At 19.0% G+C, this 23,525-nt stretch overlaps 1 protein-coding gene across 1 annotated transcript in view; it reads left to right on the forward strand.

The window, feature by feature from the left end:
- Positions 1–23,525, forward strand: part of LOC122715440 (5-hydroxytryptamine receptor 1) — a 271,034-nt gene that overhangs the window by 246,125 nt on the left and 1,384 nt on the right. The window contains exon 5 of the mRNA XM_043937635.1: positions 6,010–6,054. Coding sequence (XP_043793570.1) covers positions 6,010–6,054 — 45 coding nt within the window. The remainder of the gene's footprint in view (positions 1–6,009; positions 6,055–23,525) is intronic.

A 23,525-nucleotide genomic window follows, 5' to 3' on the forward strand; every position in this document is an offset into this window, starting at 1 on the left:
TAATAGATAAATGAAAAATGATGAAATACATAAAAATTTATATTGTTTTGAGCAATCAATCCTAAGTTCAACCTGACAAATCATTTGAGTTACATAGCGAAAAATGAACAATGACCAAACAATTCCACATTAATCCTTTGTTTTGGCCCGTATTTCGTGGATCGCCGCCTTTTGCCTTTGTTAGTCAAGGGGTACCCACGCAAACAGAAAGCTTCTATTAGGTAATTATACACTTAATGATTGCAAATCGAGATTAAACGATATATCTCAACCGAATAGTTATTTGGGCTGTGGATTAACTAGAACACGCATGTTACGTTTATAAGATGATGAATTTCCAATGGCAACACAATCGTAATTGTTCGAATAGCTTTATTGAAAATGCGTATAACCGTTTAATGATTTATTAATACATTTTTAAATTAAATTGTAAATGCTATGAATTTTGATTATTTCGAATTTTATTGTAATTAAATTTATAGTTTGAGTTTAAAATAATATAAAAAATTTGAGAAAAATAAAATAGTAGAGAATAATATTAACTTAATATAAATTTCAATAAAATGACACCTATTGTATTTTATTTCAAAAAAAAATAAAAATTAATAAAAATGATCCTAAATATAAAATAATCAAAATAAATAGAAATAACATTTGAAAATTTCAAATATATAAATAAAAATAAAAATATTAAATAAAAAATGCAATTTATACATTTTTATTAACTTCTTTTCCAATATATTTTTTTATTTATTTGTAAAATAAATATCTCATAAAGCTAATTTATATATGCTATAATTTATGTATTTATCACAAAATAGAAAACAGAAATAATTATTTTAAAATAAAAAAAATATCATTAATGCATTGATACAGTGATTTTGACCTGCTTTTATTACTTTTCATTATTTTATTTTTCATTCATAGTTTCATGTTAAAAAATAAATTCACTTGATAAAACAAAAAACAGATAAATTCGTTTCAAAGATAGTAGTATACAATTTTTCCTCTTCTAATTTCATTAATAAATAATCCATTAATATAAACATTAATTCTAATTAGTATCTAGCTAATTATGAAATTTTAATAAATAAAAAATAAAAATTAAATTAAAAAGAAAATTAAAATTTATCTCAATTTTTTATTTTCTTAATTAATTCAGATAATTGTTAAGTATATTTAAACATTAATGATTTATAATTTATATTAATATTAATATTTCTTAATAATATTTCTTAATAATAAATTCTTTAAATAAATCTAAAAACTCGAAATCTCTAAAGATTTCTTAGAACTGCTATATGATATATACTTACAATACTATATAAAAATATCTAATTGAGAGAATAAATTTAAAATTATAAATATTGTCAAGTAAATCAAGGTTCAAATATAATTGCCAATATAAAAATGAAGAAAAATATGAATTTAGTCGAAAATTCAATGGTTATCTCATCAAAAAAAATTTGAATTCTAGTATAAGCGATTATCTAACGATGATTATATTTTTATATAGCTTAATCTAAATAAGAAAAAAATTAATAGATTATTAACTTAAATTAGATTTTCTTGATTTATTATTGTTTAATATTAATGATATTCTTATGATTAAACTAATAAAAAAAAAATTAATGAGTTATAAGTTAACTTATATAAGTTAACTATATTCTAATTTAAATAATAAAAGAAAAAAATTAAAATGGATTATAGATTAAGTTATGTTTCATTGATTTATTATAATTCATTGTGGCGTGAATTATTTTTCGTTTGATTAAAAATTATATCAAATTATCGTAACTATTATATACATTTAATTAATTAAATTCATCAATTTCATCATAATTTCGTAATATCTTAACGATTTTATTATTTTTTCACCATTTTTTTCAATATATATGTTTATCATTATTATTATTAACAAAATGTTATTTGGAAAGAATATCAAATATCCAAATAAATGTAATAACAAATACTAATATGTTTATTATAAAAAACAATATATAATATATTAGCAATTATAAATTTAAAAATTTATCAAGAATTTTTTATAAATATTTTAAAAATTATTTTTAAAATATTTTTATTATTTTTAAAATTATATATATGTATTATTGTCGATTAGCATTAATTTTTTAAATATTTACAAAAAATTCTTGATAAATTTTTAGATTTATAATTGCTAATCATATATATCATATTATATATATATATATAAAAGTTGTTCGGAATCAATATTCCTAATAATATATTTTAAGATTATTAAAGGAATATAAATAAGGAGAATATAAATAATTACCTGAATTTTTATAGTAATATTCACAAGTTTAATAATAAGTTTCATTTGGTCAAACTATATATTATATTCATCGCAACGAAAGACATGAATGTGAAATCTTATTTAAATTATAAATTCTTCATAGTTCGCAAAAAATAAAAATATAAAAAGTTTATATATTATCATATAAGTCGAATTCAATATACAGCGACATGCTTACAAAAAAAATCGAAAAAAATTTACATCAATTTTGTAACATTGCCATTATTTTCCTATCCAATTTCAATCAAAATACTTTTAAAAAACAATTATATACAGAATAATATTATATTAATGTTTTATATAAGAATCCTCATGCTGCATAATTTCACTTTAATAAAAGGAGATGTGACACAGCCAAGTAATTTGAATGAACGGATATACTGTAAAAATGAGAGCGAAGTCAAGTTATGATGAAAGTATTACGTTTAAGGTAAAAAGGGAAATATAATTTCTCTTTCTTTTACGCCTCTTTTTTATAAGATTTTAATTTCACGAGAACCTCTGGTGTTTGGAGTTAAACAGTTGAAGTTAATGGTCCATGCATCCTTAAATGTTGCAAGAAAGATTTTTTTAATAGAGTTTTATTCGCAAGATATTATTTAGAGTTTATTAAAAATTACAATAATTGTTACGAAAATTAAATTATTCTTACAATTAATATTTATTTAAAATTTAATATATTAAAATTTACAAATTCTAAAATTTTGTAAATTATTTTACATATAAAATTTATAATTATATTCTTTTTTAAAATTTTACATCAAATTAAGATTAAAATAAGTTAATGAATTTGTAAATTTTCTTATAAGAATTTTCTTATAACTTATAATTTTGAATTTGTAAAATTTTAAAATAATAATAGTAATTTTATAATAATAATAGTAATTTTATAATAATAATAATATTATATTAATGATGTTCCACAATATTGAGATTTACCTATATTCAATGCTGAGTTATTATTTGAAATTACTACTTAATTTGTTATTTTCGATATTTATATTTTAACTTATATATATAATATTTAAAATTATCATTTAAAATTTTAAATTACTTATAATAAATTTTATTATTATCAACTTTCACAAAGCATATTATTACATATAAATTCTAACTTTTGAATTAAAACTATTTAAAATTTTCAATATTATTTTTTTAAATTCGGTTTTTTTAAATTGAAGCTTTAGTAAATTTTAAAATTTAAATTTTAAAGTTTATCAAATTTATTAATCCAGTAGCTTTTTGGAAGAAATGATGACGAGTCTTCTTTTTTATAAGAAAAATTAAAAGATAAATTTCTTTAATTTCAATTCTTTTTTTTTTTTTTTTGATCATATTTAAAATATTTAAAATGCTAGAGTAATTAAAATTATAATAATAATTTATTAAATTCATCATTTTATAAACATTTCACATATAAATTATTAAATTATCTAGCTTTATAATAAATTTTTAAAGAAAAGATTAATTTACAATTTCCATATATATTCGACTCTAATATTTTAATAATTAATTATTTAATAATTTTAAGCAAAAAATTTTATAATCGGTGTTTTTATAATTCAAATTACATTAAAAAGTCAAAATTATATACAAATCTCAATCAAAATTCAAATCAGCCTTTCTGCATCATGCATTACGATTTGTAACAACGGCGTGACGCATTATCTTGAGAGAATTTCCGGTTGAAATCTTTCTGTTGCCCTATCAGGAATTTTTGCATAAGACGTAAATTACATTCACGAATTCAATTTCTTGTAAGGATTCGTTGATGAGATCCGTAGACCAAACAGACAATTCAAAATTATAGTATAATGTTTCCGCACTATCGATAATCGCAATCTTCTAGTTAGAAAAGCTGCTTCAATTCACATCAAGATTTCGATCGGATGATTTTCAATGGCAAATGGATTTCATGTGTAACGAAAGAGCTCTCTTTTATGAGTAACTTGTTGACCCTCATGGGAAATTTATATATTATTCGATTGTATGTTTTTTTTTTCTTTTTTTTTTTTTTTTTTGCTACTTTCATTTTTTCATAAAAGAGATTCTTTCTAGATATTTTTACTTTAATATAATATAATATATAATTTTTATAATTATTATTTTTAAAATATTTATTAAAATGGGATGAAAAAATAAAATATAGGTATTTTTAATCATTTATGATTGCAATTTGCAGTAGACAAACAAGGACTAAATTAAAGGATTAAGTTTATGGATTTCAAAATTTTAATAAATATAAAACGACTCGAGGTAGTTTAATTAAAATTTTTTAAATTTTTTAGTTTGATTAATTGTTGATATAAATTGTCTCAGTAACAATCATAGATGTATCATAGATGTATAAATTGCATCAGTAACAATCATAAAATAAAACTTTGTCATTAAAATCCGAACTTTTAGATAGTCAAAATTCATATTTCTTCTAAGTTATTCATTTTCCTTCTCATCAGCTTTGAAAGATTTACGAAAAAGCATATCCAATTGGAAAGATTCATCAGAAAATGAGGCCTAATTTCAACAAAAAAGATTAAAAAATATTATTTGCTGAAAATAAAAATAAAATCAGTTTAAATTATTGAACAAAGATTTATAGTGAAATGAAAATAATATTTAATTTTAAACGATTTAAAATTAAGAATCAAATTCCAGCAATTTAAATATTAATTGTAAAAGGAAAATATTTGATATTAGTTGTGAAAAATAGGAAAAAGTTTTATTTATATATTTCATTTTTCTGATATATTATATAATTATATTATATTATATAAATATTATATAAAATGTTTCTACGCTCTAGAAAACAAACATTATAAATATAACATAATTGTGATAAGTATATACGCAATTATCGAATTATAAAAATATAGTGGAATCATTTTTTTTTGACATTCAAGATAATAAATATTTGCAAAAATATATCATTTAAATCGTATAAATATAAATTTATATGAAAGTGAAAATTAACAATATTTTAGAAAATTTTTTTCATTATTAAAAATTCACTATTAAAAATCCATAGAATAGATTTTGATTTTTATAACATGTATAATAATAAAAAATCATATTGATATTATAATTTATTGTTCATTCTATTTATTTTTACAACAATAAAAGAATAAAATAATCGAAAATGTAATTAAACAATTTTAGACTCTATACATTAAACAATAAACTTAAAAATTTTATAAATTTATCTAATATATTTATGTAATAGATTTATTGTAATCTCTTAATATATTTTTTATAATCTAATATAACAATATGTGAATTATTCTATTTATGTTTCTTAATGTTGTTTTTGCTTAGTACTTAGCAAATTGAAATTAAAATTATTAAAATATGATATTTCTCTATAATAAAAATAAATAGTTAATTAATATCAATCTCATGCTAAAATATATAATCTATTATATAACCTATAATTTTCATTTATCTACATATTTAAATGTTTTAATAATTTATGGATGGAAATATATATTTAAATTCTTATTATTTTAAAGATTTTATTTTATAAAATAAATTTTTTTTTATTCTTTTTTTTTTCATTGTTAATTTTTTTTTTAATTTTAACGTTATGCAAAAACTGTCATAAATTTTCGTTTCATATTTTGCCGCGAATTCATCTTGTAACACGATATTTTATTATGGCTATAAGTCTGAAAGTATTCGTAAAACGTTTGTTGTAGATACAATCGAACCCTCGTGGCGATACGCAGGATAATATAAAATCGGTAAGAAAATCCTTAATATCAATCATTCATTCCTAATTCGATTGTTAAATAATTTTTTATCGAGTCATTTCTTTCGATGTTTTCTTATTGATAAAGAGATGAATTTTATATAAAAGAAACGCCCACATATACAAACATTAGAATATAATTCTTAAATTGCTATAATAACCTATAGTAATAAGTTAAGGAATATCTATAGTAATAATATTTAATGAAATCAATGAGTAAAAAATATTATAAGTATTCTTCAAAATTAAACAAAATTACTTTAAAAATTAATTAACTCATTGAGACTGAACATAATGTATTTATTAATGTAATTTGCAATTTTTTCTTATTGAATTTAAATTATTAAATTGTATTTTTCTATATTTTTGTATATCTATTTTATTTAATATCTATTATTATAATATTCAATTTATTCATATAAAATATTTTTAAAAATTTCCATTGTCCAAGAGAAATATCTTGAAAATTTAAAATAATAAATAATATAAATATATATTTATATTGTAATAAAATTATTAAAAATTATTTTATTATACATATTTATATTCTCTCTTATACTAAATCAATTATGTTAAATCATTAACCAATAAACATAAATACATAAAATAAATATAAGAAATGATTTTCAATATGTTGTAAATGTTTGTCTAATTAAAGATTTATAATTACAATTTCTATCGATTATTTTTTAAAGTAACTAAACTTAAATAAACATATCATAAATTGAACCAACGCAAATGAAACCAGCGATTGCTAAGTTGAATTTGTTCTAAATACACAATATATATGCATGTAATATCGATCGTATATAGAAACTTCTTTGATCTATGTTAAATATATTAACTATACGATCCCTTTGCGCCCGGCTTGGACTTCTAAACAAGATTGCAACTGGTTTCATAATGACAATCCTTTTATCATGGTTCGACTTCTATGTTGAAGTTCCATTTAAGACTTCGAACTGAGTTTAAGGCGATTATGAAACTGGCGGTAAACAGAAGTTTTGCAAGATAACGTGATAAAATAGTTGGCAACTGTTCCATTTCATTAGAGGATTGACAGTTAAAATGATAAATGATCGAAAAATATGAGCATTTCTCATCGTTCATTTTTCTTTATTTTTTTATTAGAAAAAAAATTTTAATATTTAATTTCAGAAAAATATAATTTTATAAAAAATCTACATATTAAAATCTTGATTAAATTGAAAGAAATTAAATTTGAAAAAATTATTAGTAATTAATCATTTCGTTCATATAACAGTTTTCTTTTTGAGAATAATTCATACATAACTAATTATGAAATTCACTTATCAGGAAAATAATGTACAAACTTCTACATATACTGTTTAATTAATTTTATTTAATAATTTTATTTAATAACAAAGTTCAAGATTAATTAATTAATGTTAATTAATCAATGTTCAACTTAATTTAAATGATTAATCATTCAATTTTTGTATTCAATACCAACTCCAATTATTTGTTTTCCAAATAATATTAAAAAAAAAATATGTGAAAATAATAAAAACATTCTCAAATTAATCTCACAATTTTTAAATTGTTTTAAAATGATTTGTTAGAAAATTTTGTAATAAAAGAATTAATTAATTACTTTTGCTCGATCTTTCAGTTAACTCTCTTTTCATAGATTTTAATAAGCTTGTTCTTGTATTTATATTATAATTTCAAATAATTTCAAATCTTTATTTAATTTATAATTTTAATTAATAATTTATATTTTTTTTTAAATAATTTTTTTTTAACATATAATTGCTAATATTTAATAAGCATTTCTTATAGATTTAATAATTGAATATGAATTTGCAAACCATTTTTTTTTAGAATTTAAAAAAAAAATTGTCATTTTTCAATTTTAGAAATATTTTATACTTTCATTATAATAGTTATTTAATTACTCTTGACGTGAAATGATTGTGTGGATTCTTCCAATAATATAATATAAATAGTTATTAGATTATAAATATCTAAATATATTTAAATAATAACCAAATAATGAAAACACGCTCATTTTTGTTAATATTTTTCAATTTATTTTAAAAACTAAAGGAAAAAACCTAACCATATCATAAAGCATCTTTCTATTAAATATCAAAAATTATAAAATTTGTTTATATGTAAAAATATGAAGCTATAAAATCATTTTTATTTTCAATATAGAAATTCAGAAAATAATTCAGTAAAATGTATAGCAATGGCAACAGTATTTAATGACAGCAGTCATTTTACCTTTTATCCGATTTTTATGAATTAGAAATATGTTGTTTAATATCATTTTTTCGTTTATATATATTGTTAATCGATTTTAGTTTTCAAATTATTCAAAATATATTTTTTACAAATATATTTTTCACAAATATATTTTCCATACATTCCCTATGTTTTTATATAAGCAGTCACTTAATACACGATATGCATTTTAGATTCGCTATGTCAGTCCTCTGATTCAAATGCATATTTACAATTTATCTCTTGATGAATCGCAGTATAATTTAGTTAAATTTTATTTTAAAAGTATTTTAGTTAAATTTTATTTTAAAGTATCAAAAATTGTTAATTTTTTTTATTTCTTCTAATAGCTTTTTCAATCTTTTAAGAATCTACTGCTTCAAAAATTATTTATATATAAAGTTATTGATTTTAAGCATATTTGGAAAATTATTAGAATACCATTTGGTTATATTATCCAGAATTATATCTGCATTAAAATGACGATCATAAGTGCAATAAGTCAAATTTGGTAGCACAGATATAATTCACATATCTTTTACAAATGTTTTTCTAATTTGTTCGAATAAGCACGTCTATAAAGATTGCATATACGAATATATACGAATTTATAAATTTTTTTGTAAAAATCCACAATTTTTGAAAAATCGATTTTAAAAAGAGATTGCAATTTTTCAACTTTGTAAATGTTTTTTTCATATTAATTGTTTTTGAAATTTTTCATATTAATTGTTCACAAAATGATTATATGTTCTCTCTCGAATAAAATGATATAAATAGTTATTAAATTACAATCTAAATATATTTAAATAATGATCAATCTTAAAAGAATGCTTAAAATATAGTTATTTTTGCTGATATTCTTAAATTTACTTCAAAAAATAAAAGTTTAGAAAAAAATCTAACCATGTTATGTATTAGCAATTTTTTTGCTAAGGAAAGCATCAAAAGAAGTCAATAAATAAATCATTTTTAATTTTAATATAAAAGCAAAGTTTGACAAAACACGACACTGATAATGATATTCAATAATAACAATTGTATTATCTGTCAAAATTAAATTGAAATTATCTACAAAATTGAAATGCAATATTAGCAAATTTACAATTAATACGTTAAGTTAAACCAGTTTTAAATAAACTGCCGCATATATATATATCAAAAACAATATATGATATTATATGATATATATATATATATATATATCATATATGACAGAATTTAATAAATATGTAATTCTATTTTTCATCTTTTTGTGAATTGGAAATTTATTTATCATTATAATAAATATTGAAGTATTGAAAGTGCATTATATAAAAAATAATAATTTTATTTATATTGAAACTATACAAGAATAACAAAAAAATTAAAACATCATTAAAATTATCAAATAGAATCCATGAAAAAAATACAGAAGATATATACATATATACACATATATATAATTAATATATATAATTATATTAATATGTTATATTAATATATATAATTAATTACTATATATATATAATTATCCTATATATATTTAATTATCCTCAATTAGAATACTATATGATTTCTGCTAATTCTACTGAAAAAAAAAGAAAAAATAAATGAGATAAATAAGTGAGATATTAATATTCGTAGAATTCAAGTCAGAGGCATCAAAATTTTTATATACTCAAAGAGGATTGTAAAATTTTAAATATTGATCAGGATATCAATAATTATTTAAAATACAGATAAAAATGCGGATACTTAAATAGAAAACTGTAGAATTTGTCCCAAAAATATAAGAACTGTTTAAATAGTTTAATTAAAGATTTTTGAGATAATTTCAAATAGTTTTTTTCTTAAAAATTTTTGTTTCAACTTTTTTCATAAAAAATTTTCGTCTTAGCTTTGATAATGAGTTATTAACAAGAATGCTTAAAATATAGTTATTTTTGCTCATCAATTATATATATATAATATCAATTAAATTTGAATAAATAAATTATGTATCGAAGCAAATTTATTGAATATTTATTAAATAAAATTATATCGAATTTCACTTTATTCATATTTATTCAAATAATAAATAAATTAATTAATTAATTAATTATTATTCGTGTAGAATGAATAAATTGAATTTATTTGTTATTTAAAATAAATAATATAAAATTATGATAGGAATATAAAATTTTTTTAACAATTTTTTAAATGAACACATAATACATATTTAAAATAAAAAAATGTATAATTAAATGTTACGATATATTGAATTATTGAAATAAAAATATATAAATAATTTGTCGGAATAATTATTACATTATATAAATATAGTATATCATAGTATATAAATATAATATATCATATTTCATCAAAATCAGTTCTTTATAATTGTATTGTTAGATGCAACAGACTCAAAACACTCAGATCCTTTTTGAATTAAATTTTACATTCTTTTTGTATAGATAATATGTGTCTGTAAATTTCATTATTGTATTTTTAAAATTAAAACTAAGTCTGTATTTTTAAAACTAAGTCTATATATTTCGCTGATCAATATTGACAAACAAACATTTATTTTTTTAAAGATATAAAAATATAATTTCTTCTTCTTCTAACATCTAATAATATAATTTATCTATCAATATCGAAGATATTACTTAATATGGACATGAATCTCTGCAATCGCATGCGTTTAATTATGATGAATAGAATATAAACGATCAGATAAGTACAAGATGCAGCAACGAAATATATGTAGGAAATCTTAGAATTATAAATATAATTATTTATTTAACAATTTAATCGACTTTTTTATTGATACGACTTTTAATTCTGTGTCAACTTCTATTTCATAAAGAATTGTTTATCATGATAAAAATTTTGAAATAATATCACATAATTTAATGTTAAGCTCATTTTGTAACTTTATGTATCCTATACTCATAGTTAATCATATTTAAAGGCAAAGTGATCGAAAAAATATTCGCAAAGATTGATTTGTTAGGAATAGAAATTTTTGTAATCTGAATAAAAAAAATTTTTATTATCTAAATAATAACGAGGATTCATTTGCTCTTTTAAGAAATTATAATAATATTATAATATATAATATATAATATTAAAATTAATAATATATAATATTGAAATTAAGATGAGATTCTTTATTATTCTTAACCAAATCTATGTATGAGATCTTTTTTTATCTTTGTTATTGAATCAGATATAATTAATCATAATCCAATTGAGATTTCATGAAATTTTTTTATATATCTTGTATGTAATAAGTAATATTCTCGTAGTTACTCAGTTTTCTAATTGCCAGTAATTATTTTTAGAAAATATTAATATTGATTACGTTCTTAAATTTAAAGATCGTGCTACATTAGAATCAAATTTCATGTCTATTCTAAATTTCTAATTGAGGTTTTTTTTTATTTGAATATTGATTTATTTGAATCAATTAATAATTTAATTGTAGATGAAAAATATAACCAGGATTATATATTTATATCGTTTTTAATTTAAAAAATTTGAAGTCAATTTTATTTGTTTAATTTGATCGAAATTTATTAAACATGATTTAAAATATATTTTATGTGAACTTAATTCCTTTTGTGTAAAATGGTTAAATCATCTGTAAAAAATTAAGCTTTTTTTTATATATTTAATTTTTAGAAAATTTTTAATAAATGTAAAAATATTATAGAGATATAGAGATCCCATTTACTTAAAATATCTAATATTTTATTTTTGCATTATATTTTATTACTATATATTTATGTTTTATTATTATATATTTATGTGTTATTACAACTTTTTCAATATTCATAGAAATTAAAATTATATATTATTTATTTAAAAAATTCTTGTATTTAAATATTAATGTTAATTAAATAGTCTATGGTTGAATGAAAATATCTAAAGCCATTTTGGATTAGGATAATTATTTTGTTATTTTATAAATAATATTTAATATAATCTGTTGTTAATTTTTTTTTTTAGTATTAATGAATGATTCATCGATAGCTTTATGATAAAAGTTTAGAAAAACACGATTCTCTCCAACAATCAAAAAATACATTTTTCCATATAGCGTTATATGTTTTTAATAAATAATTGTTCAATCAATTAATTAGAAATTTATCATGGATATTATTATCTAACAGAATATTATATATTTTTTTATATATATTTTTTATCAAGAATTCTGATTAATTTTTTAATTCTTTTAATCAAAAGATTTGAAATTCTTCATTGATTCTAAGAAAAATGAAGATTTTAATTTCAAAAGTTGATTCTATTTCAAAATTAATTCAATTATTTTTATATATAAGAAATTTATAGTCATAATTTAAATCATTAATTCGAATATTTTCGGAAAAAATTAGTATGTTAGCAATTTCTTTATAACTGATAATTATCAGGATTAATATTAATATTAATATTAATATTAATATTAATATTGATATATTTTTTGTAGAAAAGTTAAATTGTTTTAAGTTTATTCTATATTGTTTTAATAAAAATAGACTTGTTAATTGATGTCAATTTAACTATGATGAAACTTAATTATGTTTGCATTTTACATTGCTTCATCATTTTTCTATATTTTTTGAACTATATAAGTTTGTTTTGTGTTTCTCTTTTCTGTAAAAATATGTTTGAAATTTTTAATTGTTGTTTCTATACTAATTATTTTATATTATTTTATTTTATATTTTATGCTATTTTCTTATATTTCCAATCTGATCTAATCTTTATTGTTTGAGATAAAATGCAACAATTATTATGGTAATAAATTTTTTGATTACTTTTTTATTACTATTTATTTAAAGATTGGAGTTAAGTTTGAGATATATAAGAGATTGTATTGTATAATATTTGAGCATAAAATGTTTTATTATTAATTATTATTAATATTTATTCCAATCTGCTAAGGTGAATTTCCATCGAAATACAAATTCAACAGGATGGAGACAGATTGGAATAGATTTATTATAATGAAAAACTGTTATAAAAATCCAAATTTAAATGGTCATTATACAATCAATTTTACAGATTATATTTGACTATATAGACTTAGTTTTATTTCACTGTAGATTTCATTGAGCTGAAGTAAAAGTTAAATTGAAATCGCTTAAAATAAATATATTCAATATTTTTATTTCTTTATTTAAAATATTTATATATTTTTCATCTTGAGTCAGTTTTTTCTGAATTCCAAAGTATATTACGATTATTGAAATCTTTTAAGTTGAATTGAAGTAATTATGTAAGATTTCTGTATTGAAAAAGTTATATAGCTCAATTTAATATAGTAATTGACTTTTTAAATAAATCTTACAAATATCGATGTTTGGTATTAATTATATTTTGATAGATATTATTTTCATTAAAGGAATTTAATGAAAATTTCTAAGTTACAGATATTAGTTATAGTATGTTTGAAACGTATGATTTATAATTAGTTAGTTTTGAATAGTTTGATTTTCTTCATTCATATAATGTCTTCTAAATATGTAAAAAGCGTTTATTAAATCAATAAATCACTTATGAGACAAACATACGAGATATAAGTCGTATAGAATATATAAGAAATAGATCGCTTCATTATCATTATCGAACAATTACTTTACATGTATTAAATAGATAGATATCATAAATCTATCAGTCTATATCATAAATCAAAACGGATTAATAATTTTTCTTAGAAAAATTTATTCTAAAAGAAACATTTTTTTATGTATCTGAAATTTTTCACAGATTACATGAATCATTAAAATCATAGATTCAAAATATACTTATTTTGAGAATAATATGTTTTAAGCATTTAAATAAATGATTTAATAAATTAAGGACATACATATGTTTATTTTTGATTATAATTAATTTATAATCCTTAAATAAAAAAATTAAAAATTATTCTTTTTTCGATTCATTTTTACATAAATCACTATCTAGCCGTTTGTATCATGATTTCGGAAACATCTGTATATTTAGGTATAGATACTTATTTTTTATCTTTATCCTATAAAATAATTCATTATGGAAAATTCCAAGAAAGAGAAAAAGAATTATTGATATTTATATTTTTATTATTCGTGTAATTCGTACATTTCATCATCAAGATTTTAATTTGCATAAAAAAAAGGCTTATCCGAGTGATACCGCATGGCCCGGATTTAAACATCAGCGAGATTGAAATTTTTCGTAAAACTGGGACATAATAAAAAGTCAGAAAGATGATAAAAATAATTAGAAAATAAAACATGAAAATAAAACAATTCTCTTGAAAGATAACTAAGATTGTGAATTCAATGAATTTCTTTTTTCCGAAACTTCCAAGTCTTAAACCATTTAACTTTCTCACTTTTCTCAATTATCCCAAATGTCATTTGCATTTCTAACAATCTGGATCACATTTATCTTTATTTCTATTCATTTGTTTAACAATTTTCTTAATCAACTAATTTATAATTTTATGTTTTATTGGTGTTTATGCTCTTCCATGAATATATCATAAATAAGATTATTTCACAAATCGAAAAAAACATTAATAAAAATTTAATTATTTTTGATAAATATTTTTTAAGATAAATATTACTATATTACAATGATTTAACATTTTTATATTTGTTTTATATATCTATAAAAAATTATATATTTTTAATAAATTTCGTTTCATAATTTGATTGAAAATTTTTTGCTAGAGATGATATAATTTTATTTGTTATATTAAAGAATAAATTAGTAATAAATTTACATTACATATATAATAAAGTTATTAATTATAATCTATAATTAATAAAACGTTGAAAAAAAAATAAAAAAGTTTGGTTATTGTAAAAAGGGATATCTGAACTAAATACCTCAAAGGACTATCCATTGTTGTAAAATTATATAACTATTTATATTGTGAATCTTCAGTAAATTTAGTGATTTCTAACTATTTTCTGCGATTGATTGATGATTAATTGAATTCTTTAACAACTGATTGTATTTTGATTTCTAACAGATTTCTAACAGATTCTTTAGATTTTCAACAATTGATTAAATTCTTACTGATTTTTGTGACTTCTAATTGTGAATTGAATGAATTCTCTGATGATTGATTAAATTTAAATATATAATAATTGAATTTCTCAATGAAATGTAAATTCTAACTTTTGGAAACTGTTGTGAACATTTTTTTCAGTAATTTTTAACAAAAATATATCTAAGAGGCAATGAAAGAAAACCAATAATCGCATTAGGAACATCCTTTCTAAAAATATAGGAATTAGGATTCTTCGGTAATTAATCACAAGGTATTTAATGCAAAGCACAAAACATTCAAAAATGATTTATGAAGTGGCTATTGCTATTATATTTCAATTTCTCAAATAATTGCTATTAAGAATCTAAAACAATGTATTTCTTCGTAAAGAAATTGTATTTCTTCACTGTTAAAAAATTGGAAATCTAAACTGTTGAAAATATTAAAACTAATATTAAAGCTAATATATTAAATATTAAAAAAATGAAATTTAAGCTATTGTAGCCCTTTCAATACTCTTTTATTTTTAATAAAAATAACAGATAAAAATTCTTGACATAATGATGCTATATAATGCGACGAATACAAAGAAATGTAATAAAAAGAATGAGAATGAAAATGCCAAAAGAATAAAAAATGTAGAAGAGACAAAAACGTAGAAAAAGAGCTTATTATTTTAATTTTAAATGATACAATTACTGCGTTTCCTCTTGCTTGACGGAATTATTTTTCTTATTATTAGATAATTAATTGATTAATTAAATAATCAAAAATTAATTAATTATAAGATTCTTTTATATTAGTTTAATAATTAAAGTAGAATCAATTTTTGTCAATATTTTTATAACATTATAATTAGGCAAAATAATATATATAAAACAATAAATTTATAATAAATATTTTTTCCATTATCAGAAAAATCTATAACAACACAGAATTCTCAAAAAATCTGATTTAATAATCTCTTTGATATCTTTTAATTTACTTTCCTGTATTTAAGATATCTTAGAAAGCTTTATTGATGAGTTATTAATAGATCTCACATTTCGATCTTTCTTTGCTTCTTTTTTTCTTTCATAGAAATTTCATCCTTTCATTTTTTTTTCCTTTTTTTCTTTATTATATAAATTTATCATAGAAACTATTTTAACATATATTTTGAATAAAAGTTCAAACAAAATCATATTTAAATAATCATTAATTGTTTTAAATGTTTTGCAAAAAAAAATGATTTCATATTATATCCTTTTTTCATTCAATATTTTATAAATTAAAAAAAATTAATATGTTTCTATATACATATTTTTAATTTTTTTTCAAAATATTTTTTTTTTTTTGCTAATTTAGACTTTTATGTATAAATTAATCAATATAAAGTAATTATTTTTTATTAATATTTATATAATGAATGTATAAGGATTATATTTTAATTATTTTTTTATTTTTTAAATAAAATTATTTTTTTTAATAGAATGTAATTTTTATTTGCAATAATATATGCAATAAGCAATAAAATTTGTTATTTTTTACAAAATATTACATTATATGTTCTGAAAAATCTTCTTAGGAGATATTTTAATTCGAATTTTATAAAACTTACAAAATATTAAAAACAAAGAGAGCATAAATAGAAATATTTCACGTGTTCCTTGTTTGTTCCTTTTTTCATATGTATAATAAATTTTATAAAATTCAAATTACAATATGTTTTAAATTTATGATTTTTCAATATAAATATCCTAATGTTTTTTTTAGAAAAGAATAAATTGCATCAATTGCGTTAAAAATTATAAAAAATGAAGGTAAGCTTAATATGATCTTTATAGAATCAATTTATGGAAAAATTATTAATATTTCTAATGTATCTCTTTATATCAGATTTGATCTAAAACATTTTTTCATATTTACTGTACAATGAAACTATTAATATTAATATAATATATCTCTTAAACTATTTTTACAACAAGTTTTTTTTTTTATATTTTTATATTTCTTATATTTTTATATTTTTATATTTCTCTTTTCATGATATTCTTTTCTTCAAAAACTTCACTGTATTTAGATAAATCAGATATCTTATATAATTATCTTTTAACTTAATTATGATTATCGTTTTACAACAATTTTTCACCAATTTCATACAATTTGTTGAGACAATATTATTGATATCGTGACTACTGATACTTAATATCGGGGATTGCGTTTATAGATGTAAAATCCAGATTATTCTGATAATCTCATTAATATTCAATGGTCATTCTACCATATGTCGTAAATCCCACAGAACAGAATCCCTCTATGCAATCTATGATAATGCGGGTTTTTTCAAATAAGCTATTTGAAATAAATACATAATTTAAATGCGATGGATTTGATCATTTCCATCTATTTTATCCGAAATTCTTCTAAAAATATATAATTTTCTCTTTTTAATAGAAAAAACTTATTTGTACATACAAATATATATTATGTATATATAAAAATATATATATATATAATGTAAATATATATGTATAATATAAATATATATGCATAAAATTGCTATAATGGAATTATAATAATATATAATAATATATATATATAATAATAATAATAATATAAATGGAATTATAATTAATTTAAGAGAGATAAAACATAATGATTTAATTATTTCAAGATGTCAACTCACCTAACAATTTTCATTCGATAATTATCAAGCGAACAGTAAAATGACCAGCAATCAAATTTGTTGGAGTTTCTTGGACTAATTCAATGGATTAATCTATTTATCCCCATAAAGCAGAATAGATTTCTGTCTGTTCATGCGGATCGCGATTCAACTAGTTAAGTTTTCAAGTGAATGAACCGATTTCAAATCAACCGAAAAGTTGGACTCCTCAAATCACAGAGCTATGATACATCATACTTAAATCTGATCGCTGAAGTATTAAATCGATCGAAAATATTCGTCGCTAGATTTTCACGTTTACGAGTTCATTTAAAAATTTCAGCTTTTAATTCAAATATGTACATTTTAATTACCGAAATATAAATTATGAAAAAAAGATAATAAGATAATCTACTTAAAATTATGTGCTTAATGAATATTTAATAAAAAATTCATAAAATAGATAAGTCGTTTAATACCAGTTTATAATATCAACTGATTTTTAAAATTTCTAAAATCAGATATTAACATTTGTTTTTTAATAACAAATGAATATAACATGTCATATTATGTTATGTTAAAAAAAAAATCTTAATTTCTTTATAAAATTTCAATAAATATGGAAATATTTCAATATGGAATCCACTAGATCTACTTCTGATAATCTTATATATTTATACACTATCAAAATCACTCTTTTGAGAAATGAGAAATTTGAAAAATAAAGATTTTTTTGATCTTCAAGAGATTTCAGCTATTAAATGTTATTAACTCTTTACGTTCGAGATCTTTTTCGCTCAGCGAATCTTCGAATCAACAATTCGAGATGATTTTCCGGTGAATTTCTTACAATTAACTCAAAATGATTTCACATTTTGACACATAATTAGCATAATTTTATATTAATTAATTTTATATTTTAATATTTTATGTATCTTTACATATAAAGAAAGAAAATTTGTTGAATATTAAACTCTATATTGTTGTTTTGTATGATATTTTATAAAGCAATCCAAAATACATCCTCGGTTTGTCAGGCCAAATATCACAAAATAAAATATCGTTTAATGTCTTTCATCTTTCTTATTTCATTGATAGCAAAGCTTATAATTATTTTTCGCCTTTTTACATCTCTTACTTCATCTCTATCTTCATCACTGCTTTCTTTCTTTCTATCGTTTCTTTATAAATAGAAATAATTTCGTCATTCAATAACAAAAAACTCATCTTAATTTAAATTAATCATTATCATAATCTTACAAAATTTAAAAACTTTGAAAATAATATTCCTATTACTACGATTATCAAATTTAGAAATGATATCAAAAATAATAACAAAAATGCAGTCCGATCCGCAATCACGATCTAATTTGATGAAAAAATTTAATTATTTGACATTATATTATTCTACACTTCATGAGATTATACGTAAAGATCTTAAGAAAATTATTCACGAAGCAATATTCTAAAAAAATCATAAATAAATAAATATTATCGCCAATATAATATATTGAATCCAAATAATGCCTAAGAGGTACCTAAGAGATCACCTTTCAAGGTCGTCGCATCATGTGACGCCTGAGAGTCACCATTCGAATGCAAAGAATTAACAAATAAAATTGGAAACATTAACGTATATTTAATTTTATATATGTATATTTCTAATGATTGGAAAGTATTCGTGTCCGATAATGTTGGATGGATGAAAGCTCATTAGATGCATGCATGTATATATTGAATGTTCTTTTGTGACTGATGTGTTTGTGTAAAAGCTAGTGCTTGTATCTTTTTAACGATAAGAGAACTGTATTACGGTACGAGAACTGGGTCTCTCATAATATCAATTTAGGTAATCAATTTAGGTAATCGTGTCCGATAATCAGAACACGGTGCATTAGAATTATAAGAAAATTATCTTATTCGTCATATTCGGCAGTTAGAATATAGATGTGTTCACAATATTAATTCACAATATTAACGAAATATTAATTAAATTTATATATTTATAAATGTTTTTTCACATTATGCTATAATAGGTAATCATATCCAATAGTTATAGCATGATATATATTCCTTGTTATAAGAAAAATTATTTATTGATCGTCAAAATATGTTTTCACAAGGAAATATTAATATAATTACATTCTCTCTTATTTTTTAGTGAAGACTTATATCTTCAGAAATCTCTTCCAAATTCAATTAGGAGAGTCATAGAAAAACACGATAATAATCAATTAGATTACATCCTGACTTGTAATATAAATTAAGAAAATTTCTCAGACTAAGCTCCTAATCTGCATCATATTAAAATACGTTAATACTCAAAGATTGATTAGCATATTTTTATTATAGATTTCAAACTGGGATAAATGTTGGTTCCTGTTGAATCAACTATATTTAAAGTCACTTTTGAGATAGTGTTGTACTCCAAATAAGCTAAAATATATCAAAAATATATAATTGAAAGTGATAGAATCTAAATTTTTTTTAAAAACAGCAGTTCTGTCGGACAATATCATTTTTTATTTAATTTTAATGATGATAATAATAAAAAAAAGTTTCTGCGCAAAGAATTTTACCGAATAAGTTAATCATAAATCTCGCGAGTAATAAGTGCTCCCAAACAAAATAATTGAATTTAACTTAGTTTATGTTAGATATATGATTATAGTTCTAATTCGATTATTAGAAACAGTCAGTCAATTACAGCAATAAATGTAAGTACCAAATTTAAGTTCATTTAATTATAAGTTGGTCTTAATAGTCATAAAGCCATAAATTGGAAATGAAGCTGCTAAATATTATTCTATATTATTCTATATTAAATTAAATTATTATATTATTCTATATTAAATTAAACAAAAGAATTTATTAAGAAACAAAATAAAAATTAAATGAAGTATTAATTACTTATTTAAATTAAATTATTTTAAATTACTTATTCATTTAATTTGTTTGAAGTTTTTTAAAAAAATTTAATAATAAAACTTTTATTATTAAAAAGAAATTAAAACTTGATAAAAGAATAAAAACTCATAATTATATGGAAAATAAAAAAGTAATAAATATTCAAAAATATAATAATACAGCAATTAATATTCATATGAAATATATATATAATGTATGAAAATTTTATCTTTTTTATTTCAATTATAATATATATTTTATATATTTAATTTTAAATAATATGATCTACTAATTACCTTAAATATTAATTGTTAAATAGTATTTTTGTTTAACTAAAGAGGTTTAAATAATTTTAACATCAAGCATAATATATTGTATTGAATGCACTAACTTCCCATCCAAATCGCATACAATCCGATTATCTCGACACTCTTTCGAAACGAAGTCAAAATGCAAATTAAATCCTAAGTGTGTATACATATTTGATAAAGAAAAAAGTAAAAAGTAAAAGTATTAAGTTTAGTTTATTATATAGTATTAAGTTTATAAAAGTTATTAAGTTTAAAGTTATCGAAATTTTTGATATTATAAAATTATCAAATCATAATAGATTAATTTATTAAGATATCAAATATTAAGTGAATGAATTATCATCTCAAATAATTCAAATTTCTTAAAACTTTGACAAAAATATAGATATAGTTATCCAACTATCATATAATAACAATTAATCTGCAGATTTTTATGCAATTAATGCATAGAAAATATTATCATATTTTAGTTTAAAGAATCATTTTTTTAAATTTTACTTTCAAAGCTATATTTCGTTTGTATAAAATATGCAATAATTTACATAAAAATCCGCAATATAGTATTAATAATACTATTATTTGTTTAAAAAATTTTATATTCTTTTTTATAAATAGATAATATCTTTTCAATTTTATATCTTTATATTCATTTAAATTATTTTTAATATATACAATATATTTATATATTACATTAATAATAGATAGTATAAATATGTATGATGAAGATTTAATATATATATATATAAAAATTACATATATAATTCTTAGATTTTATATAAACATACGATATATTACGAATTTTAAACAATATCGCAGAAAAAGATAAAAATCATTTGGATTTAATTAAAATTTATACTCTAATATATGATTCTAAATAAAAAAAACAAAAAATAATTGCAAAACAAGAAATAATTAGATTTTACATTTTATAAGAAGCTTTTTTTATTTTCTACTATTTATTTTATAATTTATTTTATATATATATAAATATATATATTTTATATAATTTATTTTATAATTTTCTACTTTTCTTACTATTACTATTCTCTTACTATTCTTGTTTTTCTTATTAAATATTATAATTTATTAAATAAAAATAAAATTAAAAAACGAAAAGAAATGTATAAATTTTTAAAATATAAATAAAAAAACGAAATAAATGACAATAATACTGATTTTGAAATTAATTTAATCTTTTCTTTTACTTTCAAAAGCTCGAATGATAAAAATTTAAATAAAAGAAAAAATTTTTATAAAATTATATATGTTTTTTTTCTATATTTCAATTAATATGCATAATAATATGTACAATATACAATAATTTTAATTAATAATAGTTAAAATTGTTGTTAAATTTAATTACTTATAATTAACGAAGATATCAAAATATGAAATACTATATTTATTGTATTTATCAGGATCAGTATCTTGTTGCAGTGGTATACATGAGAGATTTGTTTCACAGGAAGGATCGAAAACCTCAATAGCGTTGTTATCACGTCCACAGTTTGCAAGTTCAATTCGAAAACATGTCTTACAGTATTAATGTATAATTCATAAACATGTTTATGAATTTCGATGAATATGTTCTTTATCATTTGATCATATCTATTTTTCATATANTATTTGTAAGTAATATTGAATATTTATATTAATTATATTTGATTATTTGAAAAAGATAAATTTTAAATTATTTTAATTATATAACATATAAAATATCGTATAAAATTTATTTTATTTATTGAATCGATTGGATAAATAAAAATATCATAAAGTCATTATATAATTATCATATAATATCATAAATTAGATTTTTTAAAACAAACTTCAATCAATCACAAAAATCAATCAATTTTTATATATATTATAAAATTTATTATTTTATTGGAAACATTATTAATATATCATATATAATATAAATTTTAAATATAATAATTAAAAAATATAAATATAAAATATATTATATATCAATATATAATATAAATTCAATAATATATAAATAATATTTATAACAAATTTATGAATTTAATTGTTTTTAATAAAAATTTTTTAATGGAAATTTTTCTCTTACAATTAATGAATCTTATTCATTTATTCAATATATTTCAATATATCTCTTAGAATTCAAATAATTGAAAATTATAAAATGAATAAAATTCTTCAAAAATTAAATTTAATTAATAAATATTATTTTATAAATATCATCTCTATTTATTTCTATTATGTTGCATATATTGCAAAATACGATGTTGATTTATTTGTTACATCTTACATCTATTTGTTACATTACATCTTAAACAATCATATCAAATCTCAAATGTAAATACAAACTATTTATT

The sequence above is a fragment of the Apis laboriosa genome, unplaced genomic scaffold (assembly GCF_014066325.1).
Source record: "Apis laboriosa isolate Shangri-la unplaced genomic scaffold, ASM1406632v1 scaffold35_cov144, whole genome shotgun sequence".
Lineage (NCBI taxonomy): Eukaryota > Metazoa > Arthropoda > Insecta > Hymenoptera > Apidae > Apis > Apis laboriosa.